Source organism: Genypterus blacodes, unplaced genomic scaffold, assembly GCF_046128005.1.
Source record: "Genypterus blacodes isolate CSIRO-AG114 ecotype Tasmania unplaced genomic scaffold, CSIRO-AGI_Gbla_v1 ptg000154l_1, whole genome shotgun sequence".
NCBI lineage: Eukaryota > Metazoa > Chordata > Actinopteri > Ophidiiformes > Ophidiidae > Genypterus > Genypterus blacodes.
The window spans coordinates 330,886-353,010 of record NW_027466956.1 but is presented as its reverse complement, the minus strand read 5'-3'; the positions used below and the strand labels follow the sequence as shown (position 1 = coordinate 353,010).

At 43.8% G+C, this 22,125-nt stretch overlaps 1 protein-coding gene and 1 long non-coding RNA gene across 2 annotated transcripts; one reads left to right on the top strand and one right to left on the bottom strand.

Annotated features, from left to right (window-relative positions):
* Positions 1 to 5,533: 5,533 nt before the first annotated feature.
* LOC143012712 (uncharacterized) lies at positions 5,534 to 7,138 on the top strand. The gene is made up of 4 exons (XR_012965072.1): positions 5,534 to 5,841; positions 5,992 to 6,176; positions 6,258 to 6,355; positions 6,925 to 7,138. It is a non-coding gene; the product is annotated as an uncharacterized LOC143012712 (long non-coding RNA).
* A 1,947-nt stretch (positions 7,139 to 9,085) lies between these two features.
* On the bottom strand, positions 9,086 to 21,781 carry LOC143012739 (amino acid transporter heavy chain SLC3A2-like). The gene is made up of 8 exons (XM_076166026.1): positions 21,453 to 21,781; positions 17,980 to 18,170; positions 17,247 to 17,420; positions 13,401 to 13,498; positions 11,056 to 11,201; positions 10,527 to 10,842; positions 9,503 to 9,562; positions 9,086 to 9,433 (listed from the first exon to the last, which is right to left on the bottom strand). Exons 1-8 carry the CDS (start codon positions 21,779 to 21,781, stop codon positions 9,086 to 9,088), a joined length of 1,662 nt encoding a protein of 553 aa, XP_076022141.1.
* Between the last annotated feature and the right edge of the window lie 344 nt (positions 21,782 to 22,125).

Genomic DNA, 22,125 nt, shown 5'->3' with positions numbered 1-22,125 from the left:
AACTGGTTATTAGGCAGTACAACGCTGGAGTGAGGAATCCACCACCATCCTCCACGACTGCTTCGCAGCAAAGCAAGCAGATGTTCTGTGAAGCAGTCAATGGAGACATTGACAAATACAAAGACTCTGTCTCTGCCCTCATCCCTAAGTGCAACGATGATGTCGTTCTGAAGGTCACTGTCAGGTCTTTCCCCAACCAGAAACCCTGGGTTAATGGTGAAGTCCGTGCTAAGCTCTTGGCTCTGCCTACAACTCAGGGGACCTGGAGGCCTTGAAGACATCCAGATACGACCTCCAGAGGGCCATCAGAGATGCCAAAAGATCCTACAGGGACAAGCTGAAGTCTGTTTACCACAGCCCTGACCCCAGACGCATGTGGAATGGACTCACGTTCCATCAGAGGCTACAAGGGGAGGGATAGCAGTGATGCCCCGCCCGCCACCTCTCTCCCAGATGAACTCAACACCTTCTGCACACGGTTTGAGGCGAGCAACAACACCCCGCAGTGAGCCTAGCTGAGGTCCAGGACGACTGCACTCTGTCACTAACCACGACCGACGTGAGGAGAGCTTTCAAAAGAATAAACCCACAAAGTCTCCAGGGCCAGATGGCATTCCAGGCCGTGTCATCAGAGTGTGCGCCGATCAGCTAGGGGGGGTATTCACCTGTATCTTCAACCTCTCCCTGAACCTGTCTGTAGTTCCCACCAGCTTCAAACAGATCACCACTGTCCCTGTACCCAAGAAACCCGCCATTACCTGCCTGAAGGACTACCGCCCTGTAGCACTGATATCCACCATCATGAAGTGCTTTGAACGGCTAGTCAGAACCCACGTCTGTTCCACCCTTCCTGACACCCATTCAACACAAATGTGCCAGGCAAGCTAGTCCCCAAGCACAGGATCCTGGGTCTTCACAACTTCCTTTGCAACTGGATCCTGGATTTCCTGATGGGCAGGCCCCAAGTGGTGAGAATGGGTAACCTAACCTCCTCCTGCTGACCCTGAGCACTGGAGCCCCCCAAGACTGCGTACTCAGCCCTGCTATATGCCCTGTTCACACATGACTGTGCGGCCCATTGAGAGTTTCCCATTTAAAATTCCTCGGTGAACACATTAGCGACGATCTCACCTGGTCAAGACATTCTGTCAAGGCAGTGAAAACTGCCCAGAAATGCCTGCACTTCGCGAGGAGACTCAAGAAGTTTGGCATGTCTACTCAAACTCGCTGCAACTTCTACAGGTGTACCGTTGAGAGCATCCTCTCCAGCTGCATTAATGCTTGGTATAGCAGCTGCTCTGCTGAGGGCCTCAAGGCTGAGGATCATTGGCTCCAACCTCCCCCTGTGCAAGGCATCTATCACACACGATGCCTTAGAAAAGCACGAGAAATCCCCAAGACCACATCCACCCATCACATGGACTGTTTACCCTTCTGCCATCCGGTAGACGCTACCAGAGCATCCGGACACTGACTACCAGACTCAAAAACAGTTTCTTTCCCCAGGCCATCAGGCTCCTTAACCAGTGACTTTTCACTATATTATCACTTTGCACTCATGCCACTTTAGATTTATTTATTTGTAACAGTCTGTATATATATGTTTTATTCTGTTGTTATGCAGTCTGGTTTGCACTTTAATTCCATTTTCTTTAATGCTTAGTACTTTTTTTTGTACTTTTTGGCTAGAGGACTGAACTGGAGACCACTGCCTTAGACGATGTATAATTCTCATGTTTTAGTTGCAATCCTGGCAGCGTGATACGCATGGCAAAGCAAGTAAGAAGCGTACATAAATACTGTCTCCACCAAGAATCTGTGCCGTTAAGAATATCCTTGAGGAATTTAAAATATCTCCTTATACGGGGAAACCCCCTAGAGAAGATACATCAGGGGAGTCTGTAACGGGTGGTGTAAGGACCCAATTGCAGTACAAAGGACTCAGAATCACTGGTACAGTTCAACGGTTTACTGACACTCCGGCAGACAGGCAGACAGCACAGAAACACAGTGACAGGCGGCGATCGGTCGAGCGGGCAGGCAGGCAGGCAGTCGATCCAGCAAAGGTACCAGGAAGGAGCAGGCAGGCGGGTAGTCAGGAACAGGCGGGCGGTCAGGATACCTGGGAATTCAGGAGGCAGGCAAAGCAGAGGAATCAGGGACAGGCAAGGTTGGTACTGGGAAGACTCGCAGGTCTCGCATGGCAAAGAACAATAGGGCAAAGGAGTGAGTGTGGAGCTGGTGAATATATGTGCTGGGCTGATTGCATGTGATGAGAAGCAGCTGTGTGCACAGGTGAGTAGAGAAGACTGGCAAGGTGGGTGTGCCTGGCAGGCTGAGTGGGGCGGAGGCAGGATCAATGGAAAAACAGAGCTGGATGACTGAACTGTGACAGAACCCCCCCTTCAAGGGACGGCCCCTGACGTCCCCAAAACCAGTGGGCTCTCGCCGACCGGCTTGACCTTGGACACATGGAATGTCAGGTGCACCCGCATAGACCGGGGGAGCTTGAGCCGGATTGCCACAGGGCTGATGACCTTCTTGATGGCGAAGGGACCGACAAACTTGGGAGCCGGCTTGTTGGATTCCACACGCAGAGGAAGGTCACGGGTGGAGAGCCAAACCCTCTGGCCCACCTGGTACTCTGGAGCTTGAGAGCGACAACGGTTGGCTGCTGAGGAGTACTGGTCTGCCGCCTTCAGGAGGGAGGCCCTAGCACGGGCCCAGGTCCGACGGCAGCGGCGGATGAAGGCGTGGACTGAGGGGCAAGAGGCCTCCCCTTCCAGGGCTGGGAAGAGAGGAGGCTGGTAACCGTAGGCACACTGGAAAGGAGACAAACCGGTGGCGGAGCTGGTCAGGGTGTTGTGGGCATATTCCACCCACAACAGATGCTGGGACCAAGAGGATGGGTTCTGGGATACCATACACTGGAGGGCCATCTCCATTTCTTGGTTCATCCTCTCAGTCTGGCCGTTAGATTGAGGGTGGTACCCAGATGACAAACTGGCGGTGGCTCCCAAGAGGCTGCAGAACTCCCGCCAGAACACTGAGGAAAACTGGGGCCCTCTGTCCGAGACCACGTCCACAGGAATCCCATGAAGGCAAAAGACATGGTTGAGGAGCAGCTGGGCTGTCTCTTTAGCTGACGGGAGCTTAAATAAGGATACAAAGTGGGCCATCTTCGAGAAGCGGTCCACAATGGTAAGAATGGCCGTCTTCCCATCCAATGGTGGCAGGCCCGTCACAAAGTCCACTGAAATGTGGGACCAGGGGCGATGTTGCACCGGGAGAGGCTGCAGGAGGCCGGATGGGGCTTGGCGCGACGGTTTGCTCTGGTTGCAGGTCTGGCAGGCTCTGACATACTCCCGGGTGTCCTCCTGTAGTGCGGGCCACCAGAAATGTTGCAGAAGGACATCCCGGGTTCTCTGGATCCCAGGATGGCAGGTCAACCTCGAAGCATGGGCCCACTGGAATACATCCGACCTCAGAGCTGCAGGCACGAACAAGCAACCTGTTGGGCAGGCACTAGGACCAGGCTGACCCTCTGTGGCAGCTCTCACCCTCTCCTCAATCTCCCAAGTCACGGAGGCCACAACACACGGGGACGGAAGGATGGTGTCTGAAGCACTGGCGTCATCATCCTCCCTCTGGAACTGACGTGACAGAGCGTCAGGTTTGACGTTGCGGGAGCCGGGTCTGTAGGAGAGGGTGAAATTGAACCTGGTGAAGAAGAGGGCCCAACGTGCCTGCCGAGAGTTAAGTCTCTTTGCGGTTCGGATGTACTCCAGGTTCTTGTGGTCCGTCCATACCAGGAAGGGCTGCTTGGTTCCCTCCAGCCAGTGCCGCCACTCCTCCAGGGCCAGTTTAACAGCTAGGAGCTCCCGGTTACCAATGTCATAATTTCTCTCGGCTGGGGAAATACGCCGAGAGAAAAAGGCACATGGGTGGAGCTTCTGGTCACTGGCAGCTCGCTGGGACAGCACAGCCCCTACCCCAACGTCTGAAGCATCCACCTCCACGACGAACTGCCGCTCGGCGTCGGGGACTTGGAGGATGGGCGCGGAACTGAAGCGGCCCCTCAGGGTCTGAAAGGTAGTCTCTGCCGAATGGGACCATCGGAAGAGAGTCTTGGAGGATGTCAGGGCTGTGAGAGGGGCAGCAATGGAGCTATAGTTGCGGATGAAACGTCTGTAAAAGTTGGCAAAGCCCAGGAACCGCTGCAGCTGCTTACGGGTTTCAGGGACCGGCCAACCCATCACAGCGCCCACCTTGGCAGGATCCATCTCCAGGCGACCTTGGGCCACAATGTAACCCAGGAATGACACGGACTGTGTGTGAAACTCACACTTTTCGGCCTTCACGAAAAGGGAGTTCTCCAGCAGGCGTTGGAGAACCGTCTGGATGTGGTGGATATGCTCTTCGAGGGATTTGGAGAAAATGAGGATGTCATCTATATAGACGAAAACATTCTTGTTGACCATGTCTCTGAGGACGTCGTTGGCCACGGCCTGGAAGACTGCCGGGGTCGGTTGGTCGATCGATCGGTCGAACGGGCAGGCAGGCAGGCAGTCGATCCAGCAAAGGTACCAGGAAGGAGCAGGCAGGCGGGTAGTCAGGAACAGGCGGGCGGTCAGGATCAGTGATGGGTCGTACCGTGCCGATGCTTCGGAGCGTGTGTCGAGAAATCCCGGAAGCCTTTAGTGCAGCGCGTATCGACGCTTGTGTTGTTTGGGGCTAGTGACGTCACTGATGACGTTCGAAGCCTCGGTGGTTCAGGAAGTGGTTCGATTTTTGGCAGGATTCATTCATCTATAAGTATTGCAATGGATCCGCTCACACTTTGTGGGTTTGTGATGGTGATTTGTTGGTTTGTGAGTGACATAGATATATATCTTGTTCTACAACTACATTTTTCCATGGAACCTGTGAGAAAGAGGAAGTTTTCCCCCATGTGGGAACATTTTGAGCTGATCTCTCCCAACAAGGTAAGTACACTTTCAGTAATAATAATAATAATTATAACTTATTCATCTAATTTTTTTTTCACTTTTTGTCATTTAATCCAAGGTGAAGTGTTTGTTGTGTGCCAAGCAATTGGCATACAACAATAACACCCATGTTGAGGCATTTTCATGCTTTGCATGAAAACAGTGAGGGGAATGTGGCTGGACCCAGTCCAAGTCAGTCATTTAAAATATCCACTGTATGAACATACTTTTCAATTCCTGACATATCTTCTAATCAACTATAATAATGTAATCGACATAACTAATGCTATATTTTTGTAAAAACATGTCATGTTATTTTCTCTTCCAGTGAGCAGAAAGAAGGTCCTGGATGATGCCTTGGTGTCAATGATAGTAAAAGACATCCAGCCTTTCTGTATAGTGGAGGACACAGGATTTAGAGAGTTTGTGGCTAAACTAGATCCAACCTACATCCTCCCAACAAGAAAGGGTTGTTTGGTGACATGGATGAAACATGAGAGTACTATTGGATTCAATGCACTGATTATTATTTTCTTCTTTTAACCTTTCTTTTCACCTTTCCTTTAGGCTGTAAAAGCCATGGTTGAGGAGAGATACCAGCGTGAGAAGGAGAAGGCCAAAGCTGAGGTCCAGAAAGTTGCTGCAGTGTCTTTGACAGCAGACATGTGAACATCTCTAAACATGGATGCATAATTGCCTGTAACATGCCATTTTATTGATGCTAAAACATGTCTGAAGTCTACACTACTTGGTGTACTGAAATTCCCGCAGGCACACACAGCAGAAAACCTGGCCAGTGTGAAATCCTCCCTCATGGAGGAATGGGGCATCCGATCAAAAGTAACTTGTTTAGGTCAGTTTACTGTGCAAGGCTGAATGTGAGAACATGGAGTTGCACCTCAATTTCATTGTATATGTTGTACAATGACAATAAAGCATCTATCTATCTATCTATCTATCTATCTATCTATCTATCTATCTATCTATCTATCTATCTATCTAGTTACTGATGGTGCATCAAACATGGTTGCCTGTGGCAGGGAGCTGAAGCTGCGCCATGCAGTGTGTATTGCTCACACACTTAATTTAGTTGTGAAAAAGGCCCTGGAACTCACCCCAGCGCTATCGAGCATTCGCATAAAGGCAAGAAAGCTGGTGGGCTATTTCAGAAGCAGCACAACTGCCAAAGTGAGTAACATTATTTTCACATTTGTTTACACATTATTTTACATTGCTACATGTGTAACATTTACTTTTTTATGTTTGAAGGAAAAGCTGGACCAAGTTCAAGACCAGATGGGGATGCCCAAGAAGAAATTAATCCAAGAGGTTGAAACTCGGTGGAACAGCACCTTCCAGATGTTGGAGCGAGTAGCAGAGCTCAGGGAGCCTGTGGGGGCAGCTTTGGCGGGCCTAAAAACTGACATTCCTGCTCTGACCTCAGAGGATTTCACTATTGTGTGTGGGTGCCTGGCAGTACTGTCTCCTTTTTTTGAAGCAACAATTGAGCTCTCAGAAGAGAAAAAAGTATCTGGCTCCAAAGTGGTGCCATTGCTCAAAATGGTTGAGAAGATGATCCAGGAGGAGACTGCAAAGGTGGCAGTACCAGTGGCTCGGGAACTGGGAGAGCATCTCATAAGGCTCCTGAGGGAGAAGCTATACAAAGTGCAGAGTATGAGCATCCGGTCCCTTGGAACACTGCTAGACCCAAGATTCAAGGCACTTGGCTTCTTCTGTCCAATGAAGACAGAGGAAGCCATCAAACGGCTCACAGCTGAATGTGCAAATATTATTGGGTCTAGCAGTTCTCATTCAATGCCACCTGTAGCGTCCACTTCACAGGATTCTGGAGCTGAGAGACCTGGTCAGTATTTTTGGTTTAATTTACATTCTACTTTGGAGTTATGACCTAATTTATATATTTTTCTGCTTTCAGGAAACAAACTCTGGAGCCATTTCATGCCATGGAATCGGAGTCAAGGAAGACAACAAATGTTTTTGCTGATGCCACAGTGGAAGCACAATGCTACCTGGCAGAACCGAATATTGCCAGGACTGAGGATCCTCTGCAGTACTGGGAGAGGCAGAGGCAAATATACCCAAGCCTATACAGGCTTGCTCTTGGATACTTGTCCACCCCTGCCTCCTCAGTACCAGCAGGGGGTTTGTGAGCACATGAAGCCTCAAGAAATGAAACTTTTCTCGAACCAGTTGATGGAAAGGTTCAAGGCTTCATGGGGCTTCATCTGCCCATCACTAGTCAGGATACCTGGGAATTCAGGAGGCAGGCAAAGCAGAGGAATCGGGGACAGGCAAGGTCGGTACCGGGAAGACAGGCAGGAGTATGCTGGAAGGTCTCGCATGGCAAAGAACAATCTGGCAGAGGAGTGAGTGTGGAGCTGGTGAATATATGTGCTGGGCTGATTGCATGTGATGAGAAGCAGCTGTGTGCACAGGTGAGTAGAGAAGACTGGCGAGGTGGGTGTGCCTGGCAGGCTGAGTGGGGCGGAGGCAGGATCAATGGAAAAACAGAGCTGGATGACTGAACTGTGACAGCGTCCTGCAGGTACAATGATGGTAATGTGATTGTTCAAGAGGCAGGGCTTTATATTTCAGTCCGACTAAGCGCTATCAAATTCTGCTCCAGGCCAGCATTGCAGTGGAGCATAAGTTACTGTGGTGACAGTGTGCTCAGAAGTAAGTCAGCTTTGTGACATTGGAAAATGAGACCTTGCAACATAGCTGACTAATGCCTTAATCGTGCTTAGTACAGGCCCCTGGGTTAATGTTTGTTCGTGTTTAGGGCTTTGCAGGCTTTATTGTACGGGATAATGCCTCAGGAATTGTGTCTTCCGAGGTTTGTTCCTTTTCCTCATAGATTTTTGTCATCTTTCTAGAAAGCTTTGGACGGGGTCGAGAATTTCCTGTAAAGCCCTTTGAGACATTGTAGGTGATATTAGGCTATAGAAATGTTGATGACTTTACTTCACGTGTGCCATCCATGACACTAATCTGCACATCAGCAGCAGTTAGTGGTTCAGTGTCTTGCTAAGGAACATTTTGACATGCTCCCTAGGGAGGGGCCCAGAGTGGAACCAGGAACCTTCCAATCCCTACACGAATGCTCTACCTTCCTGAGCAATACCGCCCTAAGGCACTACTTCAGAAGCAGGATCACTGTGATATACTGTAAGATAAAACCCTTTAAACCCAGGAGTTCTTTGTTTGACATTTTGATCCTTCTCATTTAAATCTTTACATAATTATAATCAAATTATCATAATAAATCACATGTAAGAGGCATGACCTTTGAAAATGCTTTTATTTGTAACATCTTTTCATGGAACGCTAAACATAGAAGGGCCAAATACGATTCATTTTCACAAACTACAGTACACATACAGACATAAATAATTTAAGTCACTAACTTTTAATCAGCAGTCTTAAACCAATACTGTCACTTTAACAGAACTATTTTGGAAAACAGGTCAGTTGTTTCATCTTAAGTTGGACTGCTGCCAGATAGTTAAAAAATAATCCATTTTGGCGACAGTGGAAATCACAGAAATAACAGAAACATTTCCATGTGTAAAACAGAGAGTACACACCAAAACCACCATGCACAGCTAAGGGATCAGAGTTGGATGTTAGAGCAAGAGTTGTTCTAATTTGTTTTAATCCACATCTAACAATGAGTTGAGTGAGGCTAAACATGTTTTGTATGGTTTTTAATGGAGAATAGCCTCTTTCACACAAGATATCTTAACAATTGAACACATTCCTTGACTAAACAGAGGGCACATAGGGAGGGAATAACATTTGTGGTTTAAGATTCATATGGATAAAATTGTTGAAGGGGAAACACTGACATCGATTATGACCAGAACTCGTTGTGCAGATTCTGATTTAAATCAATATAAATGTAAAATAAAATTAAGCAATTGTGGGATTGTTCAACCTTGGTAGAGGTACAGTATAATAATTGATTGAAGTTGATTTTAATTCAAGGATTAAAACATGGAAAAACAGTGTTGTGGTGTCAATAATTCAATTATCACCTGCCGCAGAGCCTAAACTCTACTCTAACAGTGTTTGGGCTAGTCTGAATAGGGAAACCTGAGGAGCGCAGCCTGTCCAGGGCCAATTCGCAGAGTTGCCAGGTCCACACGGCTGTCTGCGGGCAGAGAGCTGCTGTTGGTGCTGAGGACAACCACTGCCTGTCTAGGAAGCCCCCCACCCTTCAGCTCAAGCTCCACCTCCTCCTGAGCCCAGTTGAAGGTTGCCAGGTAACGCTCACTCTGGTCCCATTCACGTAAGTATGCCATGGAGGAAGAGGAATTAAAGAGGATGAGGAAGTCTCCAAACAGCAGGGAACGCTCTTTTCCTCGCAACTCGCTCAAAGTCTGGAAGAATCTGTGACATGACAGACGCTGCTCCCGCTCCTCCTGTCAGAACACAAAGTATTTATTCCACTGTCCTCATAACACTGAAAAGGTTATTGACACAGTACTAACCCGTAGAGTCCCATTCAACTCCTCATCTTTGTCCCAAACCATCATGGGAAACTTGGTGCCCTTTAACACATGAGAAATCATCAAGATTAACAGACACGTCAAACAACCAACCCTTGAATTGTGAGTGTATTCATAATAAATTGGTATGATTATTTTCAGGCAACCATTCTGACCACGTTAGCCAATGCGCCCTGCTCAGGTTGCATGATCTTCAACTTCAAGTTTAATGTGTAACATATCATTTTATGTTAGCATATTGGCATACTACGTTATTATTAATGTAAAGCTGAAGTATGTGAAATAAAGTGTAAATATTGATCTGCTATGAATATCTAAACCAGATTTTATTACAATCCAATAGAAATTTCTATCTCAGTCTTTTTGTCTGTTGATGGATATAAAGCAGGGGTGTCAAACTGATTTTCGTTTGGGGCCAGATTCAGCCCAATTTAAGTGGGCCGGATTAGTAAAATCATAGCATAATAGCCTATAAATGGATTGTTTTAGTGCAAAGAGGTACAAGTTTATATTGCAAATGTCTTTAATTAACAATCTTTTTACAAACCTATTGTGGACAACCTGAAATTTCTCAAGTAAAACAAGTGCAATTTCAACAATAAACAATAACAATAAGGTATATATAAAACAACTTCTCAAGATCTACAAATCATTTTAATAAACATACATTTCCACATCTGTGTAGAAATGTAAACTGAACTGACTCACTATCCATGGATAACTCCAAAAAAGTCTTGGAGGAACAGAGTTTAACTGTGCCTGGACAGTTACAATTTGCTTTCACTGACAACAATACAGGAGAGAAATAATAATAACTAATAATAATGTGCTTGCTATATGGAGACAAATTAAAGAAAATTTATAATAAATAAGAGAGGTAAAAGGCAAAATGTTCAAAGACATTTCCAGAACAAACACACAGCATTTACTGAAAAGTACCAAGCTGGAAATTAAACCGGCCCGCGGGCCTTGAATTTGACACCTGTGATATAAAGCATGTCCTCACCTTATCAGTCAAACCGATGTCATCTCCATAGTTGAAGACGGGTGTCCCAGGTAGAGTAAACAGGAGCAGCTGGTGCAGTCTGACCAGAGCAATGCCCACCACTGATGCCAGGTGACCCTGATCCCGACTGCCCAGGCTCCAGGCCAGGTTGAACTGACTATGTGATGAATACAGGCTCTGAATGGACCTAGCACGCTCTGTGGCATCAGAGTTCCCAGGGTGAAGGACTCCAGAGATGAGCAGGTCAACTCCAGTGGAGGAGAGGAGGCCAGACACATCTTCATCTGAACGTTTCTCTGTTACACCTATAAGGACTCTTAAAAATGCAGAAAAGTTACAAAATTTAACAATTTATTTCCCCCCATATAGTTGCGAAGAAGATGAACAAATATACATTTAAAAGGTGTTTTTTAACCACCTTTATTTGTAACATTTTCTAACCCTTAAGTCAACAATTCCTGAAAAAAAACCTCAGGAAATCTGGGAATGCAATTTACAGACAAAGTTGTCACATTGGATGGTTTCTCACCTTTTTTTGGACCTCTCACTCATTGTCCCGTTCTGGACAATGGCCCTGATGTCGGACCACAGAGATGGCACCGTGCTTGCTACACGCTCCACACCTGACAGCTGAATGCCATCCACACCATTGTCCAACCAGAAAACCAGAGCAGACTGGGGTAAAAAAAAAAGTCCCCATTACAGACAGTGAGCCACAAACATACTCATATTGTAATAGAACCAACTCACACTTCATTGAGAAAAACTATATCATGACCAACAGCTTATATTACTTAGATTTAGTCATTTGACAGATGCTTTTATCTAAAGCAACTTACATGAGATTTAAATTCAGTAATCCCCTCATGAATTCACAGTGACCAAACAGGATTTATCAGAGGTCGGCTTTTACCAACAATGTCAGAAGGTGTTTAAATCTCAGTTGCATGTCACTTTAACATTCATTTCCAGAATCAAAATGATACACTTAAAAAAGCTTTCTCCTCCGTCTCAGTGGGTTTCTCCCGATACATCCAAGAGTCAATCCACAGAGGTGGAAGTCACACTTGATTTAGTACTGGCACATGGTCTAGGTGTGACCAGTGTGAAAATAGTAAGCAGATCAAATGCTTTATTTCAATTTTAACTGTATTTTAGGTCCTAGCATTCAGTCAGCTTGCTGAGGAACTACCACAAACTCTAAATTCATTTAAACTTAATGAGGCCTCATTGGATATGTAACAGATAACATGCTGCCTTATTATCAGATACTTGACTCTATTGAAAGCGAAGGTCTCACAAGCGGGACAACTGGGCTCCCTGGTCACAAGTGATATCTGTCGACTTGAGCAGGCATACAGACTGCTAAAAAGGAAGTTTTTAAACTTGTCTGGTCTGATAGTACTAAGTTATGAACAAGCACTTCACTCTGCTCAAATTTCTGAAAATTGATGAATGACAATAAGAGTAACCCCAAATTGTTAATCGACACAGTGGCACAGCTTTCAAACAAACATGTACCCCCAGTCAGCTCTGAGTCCTTACCAAATGTCTTCATGGAGTTTTTTATGAACAAGGTTGATCATTTAAAAGCAACAATTGACAACTCTACTCCCACTAGGACAACACTTTTAGATGTTGCCAATATGAGGGACACTATACCTTTACTATCTTTGAGAGTTTCGTTGGCCACTTTCTCTGAGCTAGTTGCCTCCTCTAAGCCCACTGCCTTATCCTCTTCTCCATCTTGTTGAAATTGTAAAAGATCTATAAGGATCTCTTCTGTTGTAAAGGACCTATTGTAGATCTCTTCCAAAAGTGCCGAGTGTTTAGTCGTTTTTAAAGACCAAGTGAGACTCAGCAGACCGAATGGAGTTGGGTAAATCATTCCACCACCAAGGGCTGGAGACTTAGAGCCATGTTGTGCTGGCAGCATCAGGCGCCATTTATTGACAGAGCATGTACATGCTGACAGTAGGGCGTTGCAGTAGTCAAGGCGTGAGATGACAAAAGCCTGTAGCAGGAGCTGTGCCGCATACTCAGGCAAGTAGGGTCTGGTTTTACTGATGTTGTATAAGGTGAAACTATGTGACAGGCAGACTGAAGCAACATGTTCTTTGAAGTTTAGTTGGTCACCAATTGTGGAATCAATTTTTGCAATTGATGTGAGCAGTCAAGCTGGATGCTAATTGGTGGTTGTATGGAACTGAAACTCAACTTTGATAAGTAAAGCTGAAGGTGACCTTCTTTAAACCCATGCTGGGATATTTGTGAGACATGCCCTGCATGTACTGTGTCTTTTGATGGTACGGACAGGAAGAGCTGGCTGACACCATCATAGGAATGCTATGAGATGCCATGTGCGCAGCTGGTTGAGCCAAGTGAGTTGTAGTATATTGAAAAGAGAAGGGGTCTAAGCAATACCTAAGATACCCCTGTGGACAAGCAGTGCTGATTTAGACACTTCTGCCCTCCATGACAATGTCTCCCTGAGAGATAGGAGTCAAACCAGCAAAGAACGGTTCCTTAGAGGCCAAGTTCAGAGTATTTAGAGAGGAGGATTTGGTGGTTAAACTGCGTCAATGGCAGCCTATAGGTCAAGCAGCATTATAACTGAGACTAAAGAAACGGAACATTAAGGAACAAGTAACAAAAAGAACATAGACATCTCCAAGTTAGAACTACTTATGATAGGACCGCTACTGAGCGATCAACCCATGACATTTTATATTTGTCATCATCTGTGTATTTTGTTGTTAATGATTTCTTTCTTTTGTCTGAAAAGGTGAGATGGGCTTTATTTATTTGAGTTTGTATATACATAGCCAGCTCCAATTTGTCCTGGCTCTACGTAGGCTCAGGTAGGATACTCACCTTCAGCCTCTCAGCCACATTGACCACACTGATGTTGGAGAACCAGGGTCCAGATGATCCTTGATAGTTTGGAGTCAGATCCAGAACCACAGAAATACCTGCAGAAAGACTCATGTCAATTAAACAAAGAAGGGACATAACCTTTTCCTACACTACATTTCAGAGGGATATACATATTACATATGACATGTTACGTTTACATGAGCAACAACCTGAGACGGCGTGGCTCTGGAATGTTCCTTGTTCCTAGAGAGCATTCCTTTTTTGAGCATGACACTGAACTCCTCCACCTTGCATGGTATGCCCTTGCCACCAGTGTATGAATGAAAGGGTAAATGTGAGATACATGTAAAGTTATTTGGATAAAAGTGATCTATAAGTACAGTCCATTTAACATGTACCTTAAATAACCTTACAGTAAAATTGGTCCCAACACAAAAATACAATCCCTTATCACTGTCCAATTATAAGGGGGTGTTTCATAATAGTGTAGGACGGCAGTAGCTCAGTTCAAAGGGACTAAGCTTGGGAACTGGAGGATCGCCGCTTCGAGTCCTGTATGGACCAAGAAAATGGACTAGCAGCTGGAGAGTTGCCAGTTTGCCTCCAAGGTGCCCTTGAGCGGGGCACCAAACCCCCAACACTGCTCCGCGGGCGCTGTATCATGGCTGCCCTGTGCTGACCCCTCTGTAAAGCTTGTGTGTGTGTGTGTAAGAGGGGCACACATGACATTTCAGATTGCCGTGTTTGCATGGTGACGCGTTCGCATGTGTGATTTGAGCCAATAAAGATTGTATTCTATTTTTATTTCTATGCTTAACTGTTTCCGTTCCAGTGTTCGATATAAGCCGGTGTGCATTCAAACTTCCCGAGATAGATCCAGATCTATGTGTCCTCACTTGCACAGGGACTGACCCACCCTCATGGATTGTGTCAGCCATTTTGTGCCTCTCCCTCAGTACGCGCACGTGCACACACCCGCACACACACACACAAACACAAACAAACTCAAGCTTACCTGTTGAGATTCCTTGTTGTTTTAATGAATAAAATAAAATAAATTATGGTGAAACCTTGACCAATCCCCTTTTATCCTTTCCCCTTGCAAAAAAGGGTGGTTCCCAGAGGACTTAGTATCAATTTTAGAAAGCTAAATTGATCATAACCTGCAGCCTCTACAATAGTGTGCAGTATAACAGTGCTCTAATCAACAAGACGATCCTTAAGGCCACATGTAGTGCAAATTATTTCGGAAAATAATGTGAAATGTATTAAATTTAATCTCTTTCATTGTTACCACAAAACTCCAAAACCAAAAACAGGCATAAGGAAACAACTAACAGGAAGGAAACAAGCAGGAAAACTCAAATATCCTAACTCAAAATTACCAGCATATACATATAGTACTACATATAAAGGAACATTAGGAAGTTCCTATTGCACACTCAGCCAGTCATGGAGGGGGAATCTCTCTTGGAATTGCTTCTCCAGAGGTTTCTTCCTTTTTTCCTTATGCATTAAGGTTTTCTTGGGAGTTTTTCCTCGTCTTCCCAGAGAGCTTTGGGCGGGGCAGGAATTTTCCTGATGTTGTGGGTCTGTAAAGCCCTTGGAGACATTGCATGTGAATTGACTTGTTGTCATCATCAAAACAGACCACAGATGCATCCTCGTAATCTGAGAAGTCTCCTCTGCATTTATAGTGTCATTCCTCCCACTCACTCCTGCTCAGCATCTACGTACAAGCAATACTGCTGCAAAATACACACAAGGTCAAAGAGCTTCCAGTACCCACTGCAACTTCTCTGGAATGTCTCACCTTTAATTTGACTGAAAAGCTCCACCACCTTCCTGTCTTATTCCTGACTTATTCAAGCTACTAATGCTCAGCATCTCCTTCCAAACTCCTCCTCAGTGATTTCAATGTCCATTTCGACTCCTCTAGCTGCATATTTGCCATGGAATTTCTGTCTCTACTGGACTGTTCAACTTCATGCAGAATGTCCAAGGACCCACCCACACCAAAGGCCACACTTTGGACCTTGTGTGCTCCACAGGCACTACTCCCCTCCATCTACAGTGCCTGGACTTTGCTGTCCAGATCACCATGCCATCCTCTTTTCTGTTTCTGCCCCTCTCCCCTTCGGCATACTTATCATCTTATCACATTCCACAACATCAAGTCAGTGAGCACGTGTCGTGTTGGATACCCACTTGGCCTCCAAACCCCTTATGACCACAGTGTATATCCATAGCCTTGACTCCCTCGCCCGCCTTAAAACCCGCTCCATCTCCTTCACCTGTCCAGCCCCCTGGTACACCTCTGAACTCCATGAGGGCCTCAGGTAATCGACTGGAGAGACTCTGTGAGAGAATCTGGCCTCACTGTCCACCTAGAGGTCTACAAAGACAATGTGAGCTCCTACAAGGAAGTTCTCTCCGGTTTCCGAGAAGCGTTTGGCCAGAGTGGCATTGAGCAGCAGTAGAAGTGGTAGCAGCGATCAGCGTTAATCTTTTTTTCGCTCACCTGCTCATCCGGCCCGCCAAGTCATTTTATGTGGCCTACGAGAGCAAAATAAACGTCTTTGCCGCATTTAAGCATACATTGTCCATAAACTACATTTCCCACAACACATGTCGATTTTGTGACCCGCCAGTGGCAGCATCCCACCATTAAAATGCAGCGTTTCCACATCAGCGTCAGATCAGCGTCGGAGCCGCAATTCACGAAGGTGATTTTCCGAGGATAGATTCTCAAATATTTTAGTAAATCATTGTTTCATGTAATCTCCGCCTGTGAAGGGCTTTCTGTGCCTTACGATCTTGTCAAATCGATGTACTTGTTCTGTTTGCTCTCCCCAGCTTTCCACAGCAGTATCCAACTCGCTCTTTTACGTTCATTTCCAGCTTGGTACTGTTCTGGAAATGTCTTTGGACATTTTGCCTTTTACTTCTCTTATTTATTATAATTTCTCTTTCATTTCTCTCCATATGGCAAGCACATTATTTATTTTTTATTTTTTATTTTTTATCATTTATCATTTATCATTTATCATTTATCATTTATTATTTATTATTTATTATTATTTATTATTTCTCTCCTGTATTGTTGTCAGTGAAAGCAAATTGAAACTGTCAATATTGAACTCTCTGTTCCTCCAAGACTTTGTTGGAGTTACCCACGGATAGTGAGTCAGTTCGGATCACATCACTACACAGATGTGGAAATGTATGTACATTTAAAATAATTTCTAGATCTTGACAAGTTGTTTTATATATACCTTATTGTTATTATTGCTTATTGTTGTAATTGCGCTTGTTTTACTTCAGAAGTTTCAGGTTGTTCATAGTATGTTTTGTAAAAAGATAGTTAAATAAAAGTAAACATTTGCAATATGAAGTTGTACCTCTTTGCACTAAAACAAAGGGAAAACTTGGAGTTGTCCATTTATAGGTTATTATGCTATGATTTTACCAATCCGGCCCGCTTAAATTTAAATTGGGCTAATCTGGCCCCGAACTAAATTGAGTTTGACACCACTGGTTTAGGGCCACCAAAATCCTATGGCCAGCTTGATTTACTTCAGGTTTAAACAGTGTTTATAGGTGAGGATAACCCTAAAACAAGCATAGGGCTTAAGGGGTTAATTAATACTAAATTCCCTTAAAATCTGGTCAGTGAGATTGTTAAACTGTTTTGCAACACAGGAACACGTTCAGGAAAATTTCATAATTTGAACTACCATAACCAGAAAACCCCTTATTTTTCAGCGTAAAAATTACAATGTATTAATCAGGGGTCAGTTAATGCATTGTGGCTGAATCGAAATTGGGTTTTTTTCCACTCACCCTTCCCGTGAGCAGACTGGACAAGGTCCTTAAACTGCTCCAGGGTGCCAGCCTCGGGAGAAACCTCCTCAAATTTCAGATTCATGGGTCCATCTGGGGGGGCCATGTGGATTGGACCAAGCACCAAACCCTTCACCTTCAGCTGGGATAGGCTGTCCAGCTTCTGCTCCACACCTGAGATATTTACATATGTCATATTTTATAAAATATCACCCTTTTTGATAATAGATGTCAGTGGAAAGACTGTACACAATGGTTCAAACCCTCACAGAATGTTACAGGTGTTGTCAATTATTATATTTATGATGTTGTGAATAAACATAGTATAGACTGGATTTAGGCTTGGTAAACAAGGATCTTTGTATGTTCATGTTAAGACTTTATTTTAAAACAAAGTTTCATTCAAGTAAATGCCAGAATAATCACATCATTCTATGTAATATGGACTTTATGATATTCGTAAATAAATGAGCTCTTTCGTATTATATGAAATTGCCATGTTATCTAGAAAAATACTACAAATGTATACATTTGATAAATATTGAAAACATTGCAGCCACATTGCTCTGTGGTGGCTCAGATTTTGGATTAAACAACCGTAAATTAAGCTAAGGTAGGATATACTGTAGGGACTTTGGTCAGAAAAAGGTTCAACCATCCAATCAAACTGCCTTTCTCTATGTAAAGAACATACCATGGATTAGCTCTTTCTGTGACTAAAGGATGTGCTCACCCTTAAGATTGTGGCTGTCACTGAAGGCCTTGATGGATCCAATCTGGTACAGCGGTCCTTCATTCCACCAGTTATTTACAGGAATTTCCCTGCAGCGAGGAGCCTGCAGGATAATGAGAACAGCACCCACCAGCATCCCCACCCAGCCCAGCCAGAACACCACCAGCAGCGCCCAGCGCATCCGCACCCACCTATGCAACACCAACAAGAGGAAAAAAGTTCACAAATCCACAAGAGACAGATTGAGTTATTGATCAGTCTGCGTGTGCCTCATATATCTCAACATATCTATCGATGCATTATCATTACATTTGGTTCAGGTATTGGACAGCAGAAGATTTAGCCTCATGCCCACCTCCCTAAATAGGCAGCATTTTAAGTCTGCCCTGACATGGAGGCTCTCCCAATTCTTAGACACCTTAATTAGGACAGTAACGGAGTACATTTACTTGAGTACTGTACTTAAGTACACTTTTTAGGGATCTGTACTTTACTCGAGTATCATGTTGGGGGAGTACTTATGACTTTTACTCAAGTACATTTGAAAGGCAAATATCGTACTTTTTACTCCGCTACATTTCTATCTATAACCATAAGTACTTGTTACTTTTTCTAAAAAAAATAAAAAGCGGGGAAACCCTGTGGATTCAGTATTTTGTTGTTTCCTTCTCAAACATCATTGGATTGTACAGGTGCCACTGACAGGGACAGCCTATCAGCAATCAGCTTCAGTTTTCCTACCATGAATGCAAACTCCATGGTCAGATTCAGTTGGACAGTAATTATTCCGGAGAATGTCAGAAAAGATTACGGGGACTTTTACCTTCTGTAAAACGGTTCGGAAAAACAACCTCAGATGGCAGTCGAAATATAATAGCCTGGGCCAAAACCGGAGTGTTCTGGACATACGAACACTGATAAAAAAAGGAAGGGCAAATTTATCAGGCCGAGACTTTACCACCACTGTTAATGGGTAATATTTGTCTTCATTAATTACTATCATATATATCTGTATCTATATGCCTATTCTTTGCTATTATTATCCTCCTTTTGAAAACGATATAAGGAAGCAATGTAACACACTCATGGCGACAGCTGGTGACAGCAGTGCGTAAATCAAGTTACCCCTCCCATTTCTGGTATTATACAGGGATTTCTTAATCCCGTGCGAATTGGTCATTTATATTACAGTCAGATGTCCTGAAGTAAAATCATTTTACCCCACATCAAACTAATCCCATCCGAATATGGCTTTATTTGTGTACATATGCATATTAGTGGGGGAACGCTATTCTTATGACAACGTCACAAAGAATACTATAATCCCCATTGCACCACTGCTGATGTCTTGAGTGTACTTTACCTGAAGGCCTAGATTGGTCTTTTTAAACCATTAATTCATTAATTAAATCATCAGAGCAAGTTGGAATGTTGAATAAAGTAACATTTTAAAAATATGAAAATGACTTTTTTGTCAATGATTTTATTTTCTAAATGTGTTACATTCTTCAAGGTATTAACATTAAAGATTCCATAAAAAACTCCATCCAGGAGGTTTCTATAGGTACAGGTAAGCACTGTGGCAGTAATAATACAATATTTAGAAAATGTACTTGAGTACTTGAGTACTTTTAAAAACAAGTACTTCAGTACTTTTACTTAAGTTAACATCTGACAATTTAACAAGCGGTATCTGTACTTTTACTTAAGTAATGAAGCTGTGTACTCTGTCCTCCTCTGCATATACCACCATTACATGGCAAAGATGAGGCACATTCAGTAAAATGTGAAAACAATTTCAACCTTTCTATAATCATTGTGGATTCTGATCCAGAATAAGACCATGTCCATAATATGTGAAATATCCTTACTCCATAGACCAAGTATACAGTCAAATTGCAATTGCATTCTCTAATACCAAGTTAACACTCAAGTACCATATTCAGAGATATGAAAAATAGTATTTGGTAATTGTCTTTGGGCTCAATCAACTAAATCCAGAGTGTCCATCATGACTAGCTGTTTTCTCTGATAGTAATTGGTAACAGAGATATGGTTTTAGATTGTAGTGGGAGGTCATCAAGGCAGGGAATCATAGATGTCAGATCTATCTATCATTCAGTTTGTTGGTTTGTCTGCAAGGTTGAGTTTATACCTGAGCTGGAGGTTTGCTGCATCTCAAGGCCTCGGGTTGAAGAAGGCCAGTTAACCAAAGTATTTTCTTTTTTGTTGCTATTTGTTTTTATTGAAGCAAACATTTTACATGACATTGTGCATACAATTATAGGGTATTTTGGAGATATTTTTTTATACAGAAAGAGGGGGAAAAGGAGAAGGAGTGATGGAGAGAGAGAAGGAACGCTGTATTATCATTACTATTATTGTTGTTAAACTTTATACGTAGACCCTGAGGTACAATACAAGTAGATTGAAATTGCAATGATCTCATAGGGTAAATACAGTTTTTAAAGGATGAAAGTATTTTCTAAGTTAGAGACTGTCGGGAAGTGGAGCTGAAAAAACAGTGGAATAAACAGTTATCAGAATTAGTGTGACGATGTGAAATGATTTGCGCTTAGGAAATGCTTGTGTGGACAATGCAATTGTACATCCTTGTTTGTTATGCTGCAAAAAACCATTGTGGAAGCAAATTAATGCCTGCTCATCTATTTTCGCTGAGTCAGTTGGAGATTAATATTCTTGCTCAAACATTACCCATGACACCTGTTAATGTCATAAATGAGAGATGGAGCCTTCATTTGAGAAAAGCTGCTGTAATTTGTTTGCAAATTAGTTTGTCAAAAAGGCAGTAGATGGAAGGCTTGGGGGCTTGGGAGGAAGGTCGCCAGTTTGTGTGCGTGTGTGCGTGAGGGGGGTGCAAATTTCGAATTTGTGTTTTAACTGCATAACTGTGATTAATAAAGGTTGTTCTTCTGTTCTTCTTCCAAATACAGATGTGCATGTGCACATCTGCATTGTGTTTGTGCTGAAATGACATTTCTTCTGTAATGATGTAATGAAATAATGAAAGTTTATAGCCAAACCACATCTGCCTCAATATCCTCATATTAGCATTGATTTCTTCTTGGATGACATTAACAAATTGTTAAAATAGTTACAGAATTTAAAATGTGAATGAAATACTGAATGAATGAATACATTAAATCAAGATTTTAATAATAAGTCGTCAGTGACAGTCAAATCAGTAATCGGTGCTCAATTTAATGACTTCATTCATTATAAATGCAGTCTTATATACACTAGTAACCTATTGAGCCTCAAACCTGTACAAAAGACATTACCACCGAGAGCTTCCATGTATCACTCCATGAGAATATCTTCAAACGCATGACACTAACCTTCATTACCTAGAAATTGGCTAACTGCCAATTTCACAATGTAATGCAGATATCAAAGGTAATTTCTGGCTAAATGAGGGTGTTTCTGTGGCGGAGCAGTTTGCTCATCCTCACCCCGGGGTCCCGGCAACCCGCAGTAGCTCCTCTTTGTTCAGCCCGGTGAACCTCGCCTCTTGTGCTTCCTGCTCGGGGATCTTCAGTGTCACGGAGCCGTTTTTCTCCACCGCTCCACCGGGAGCGGACACGGCTCCGTCCCCTTCTGTTCCCGCTGGGGTCATTGGTTGCTTCTCCTGCTCCTCCTGATCCAGATCCGTTTCGCTCACATCAGCCTCGGTTGCATCAGCGTCCTTTTGATCTGCAGTATCCTTCATCTTGTCCGCATCCTTAAACTCAGCATCCTTAGCCTCAGCCTCCCTCAGATCCACGCTGGTCTCCTCAGTCATAATCAACCAATGGTCAATCAAATTAATGAATTAATGAAATGATTGAAGATTTATCCCTGCTTTTCCTCTTTCTGTCGGCCTGGAAGAAGAGAATAATGACGGGTTGCTGTTGATACAATAAAGTGATATGTTGCCTTCAGGTGCTGACGGAAATATGTTAATTTGGGAGACAGAATGACTAGCCAAACCTGATCGCTGATTTTAGAACGCATAAACTCGGATATAGTTAAGATTGCTCGCTTAATTATATGTCAGGTTCATAATTTATCAATCAAGCATCTGCTCATTATTGAGAGATTTCAGGAAACCACCCTCACGTGCGAGGTTTCTGGAACAGCCACTGC

Bases quoted from the DNA above. Each gene is read 5' to 3' on its own strand.
- LOC143012739 (XM_076166026.1), bottom strand. From the start codon at position 21,781: ATGACTGAGGAGACCAGCGTGGATCTGAGGGAGGCTGAGGCTAAGGAT. The intron at 11,202-13,400 runs GTGAGTATCCTA...TTTTTACCCCAG, and splicing joins ATGTGGCTGAGAGGCTGAAG to TCTGCTCTGGTTTTCTGGTT. The intron at 9,434-9,502 runs GTTAGTACTGTG...GTGTTCTGACAG, and splicing joins AGTTGAATGGGACTCTACGG to GAGGAGCGGGAGCAGCGTCT.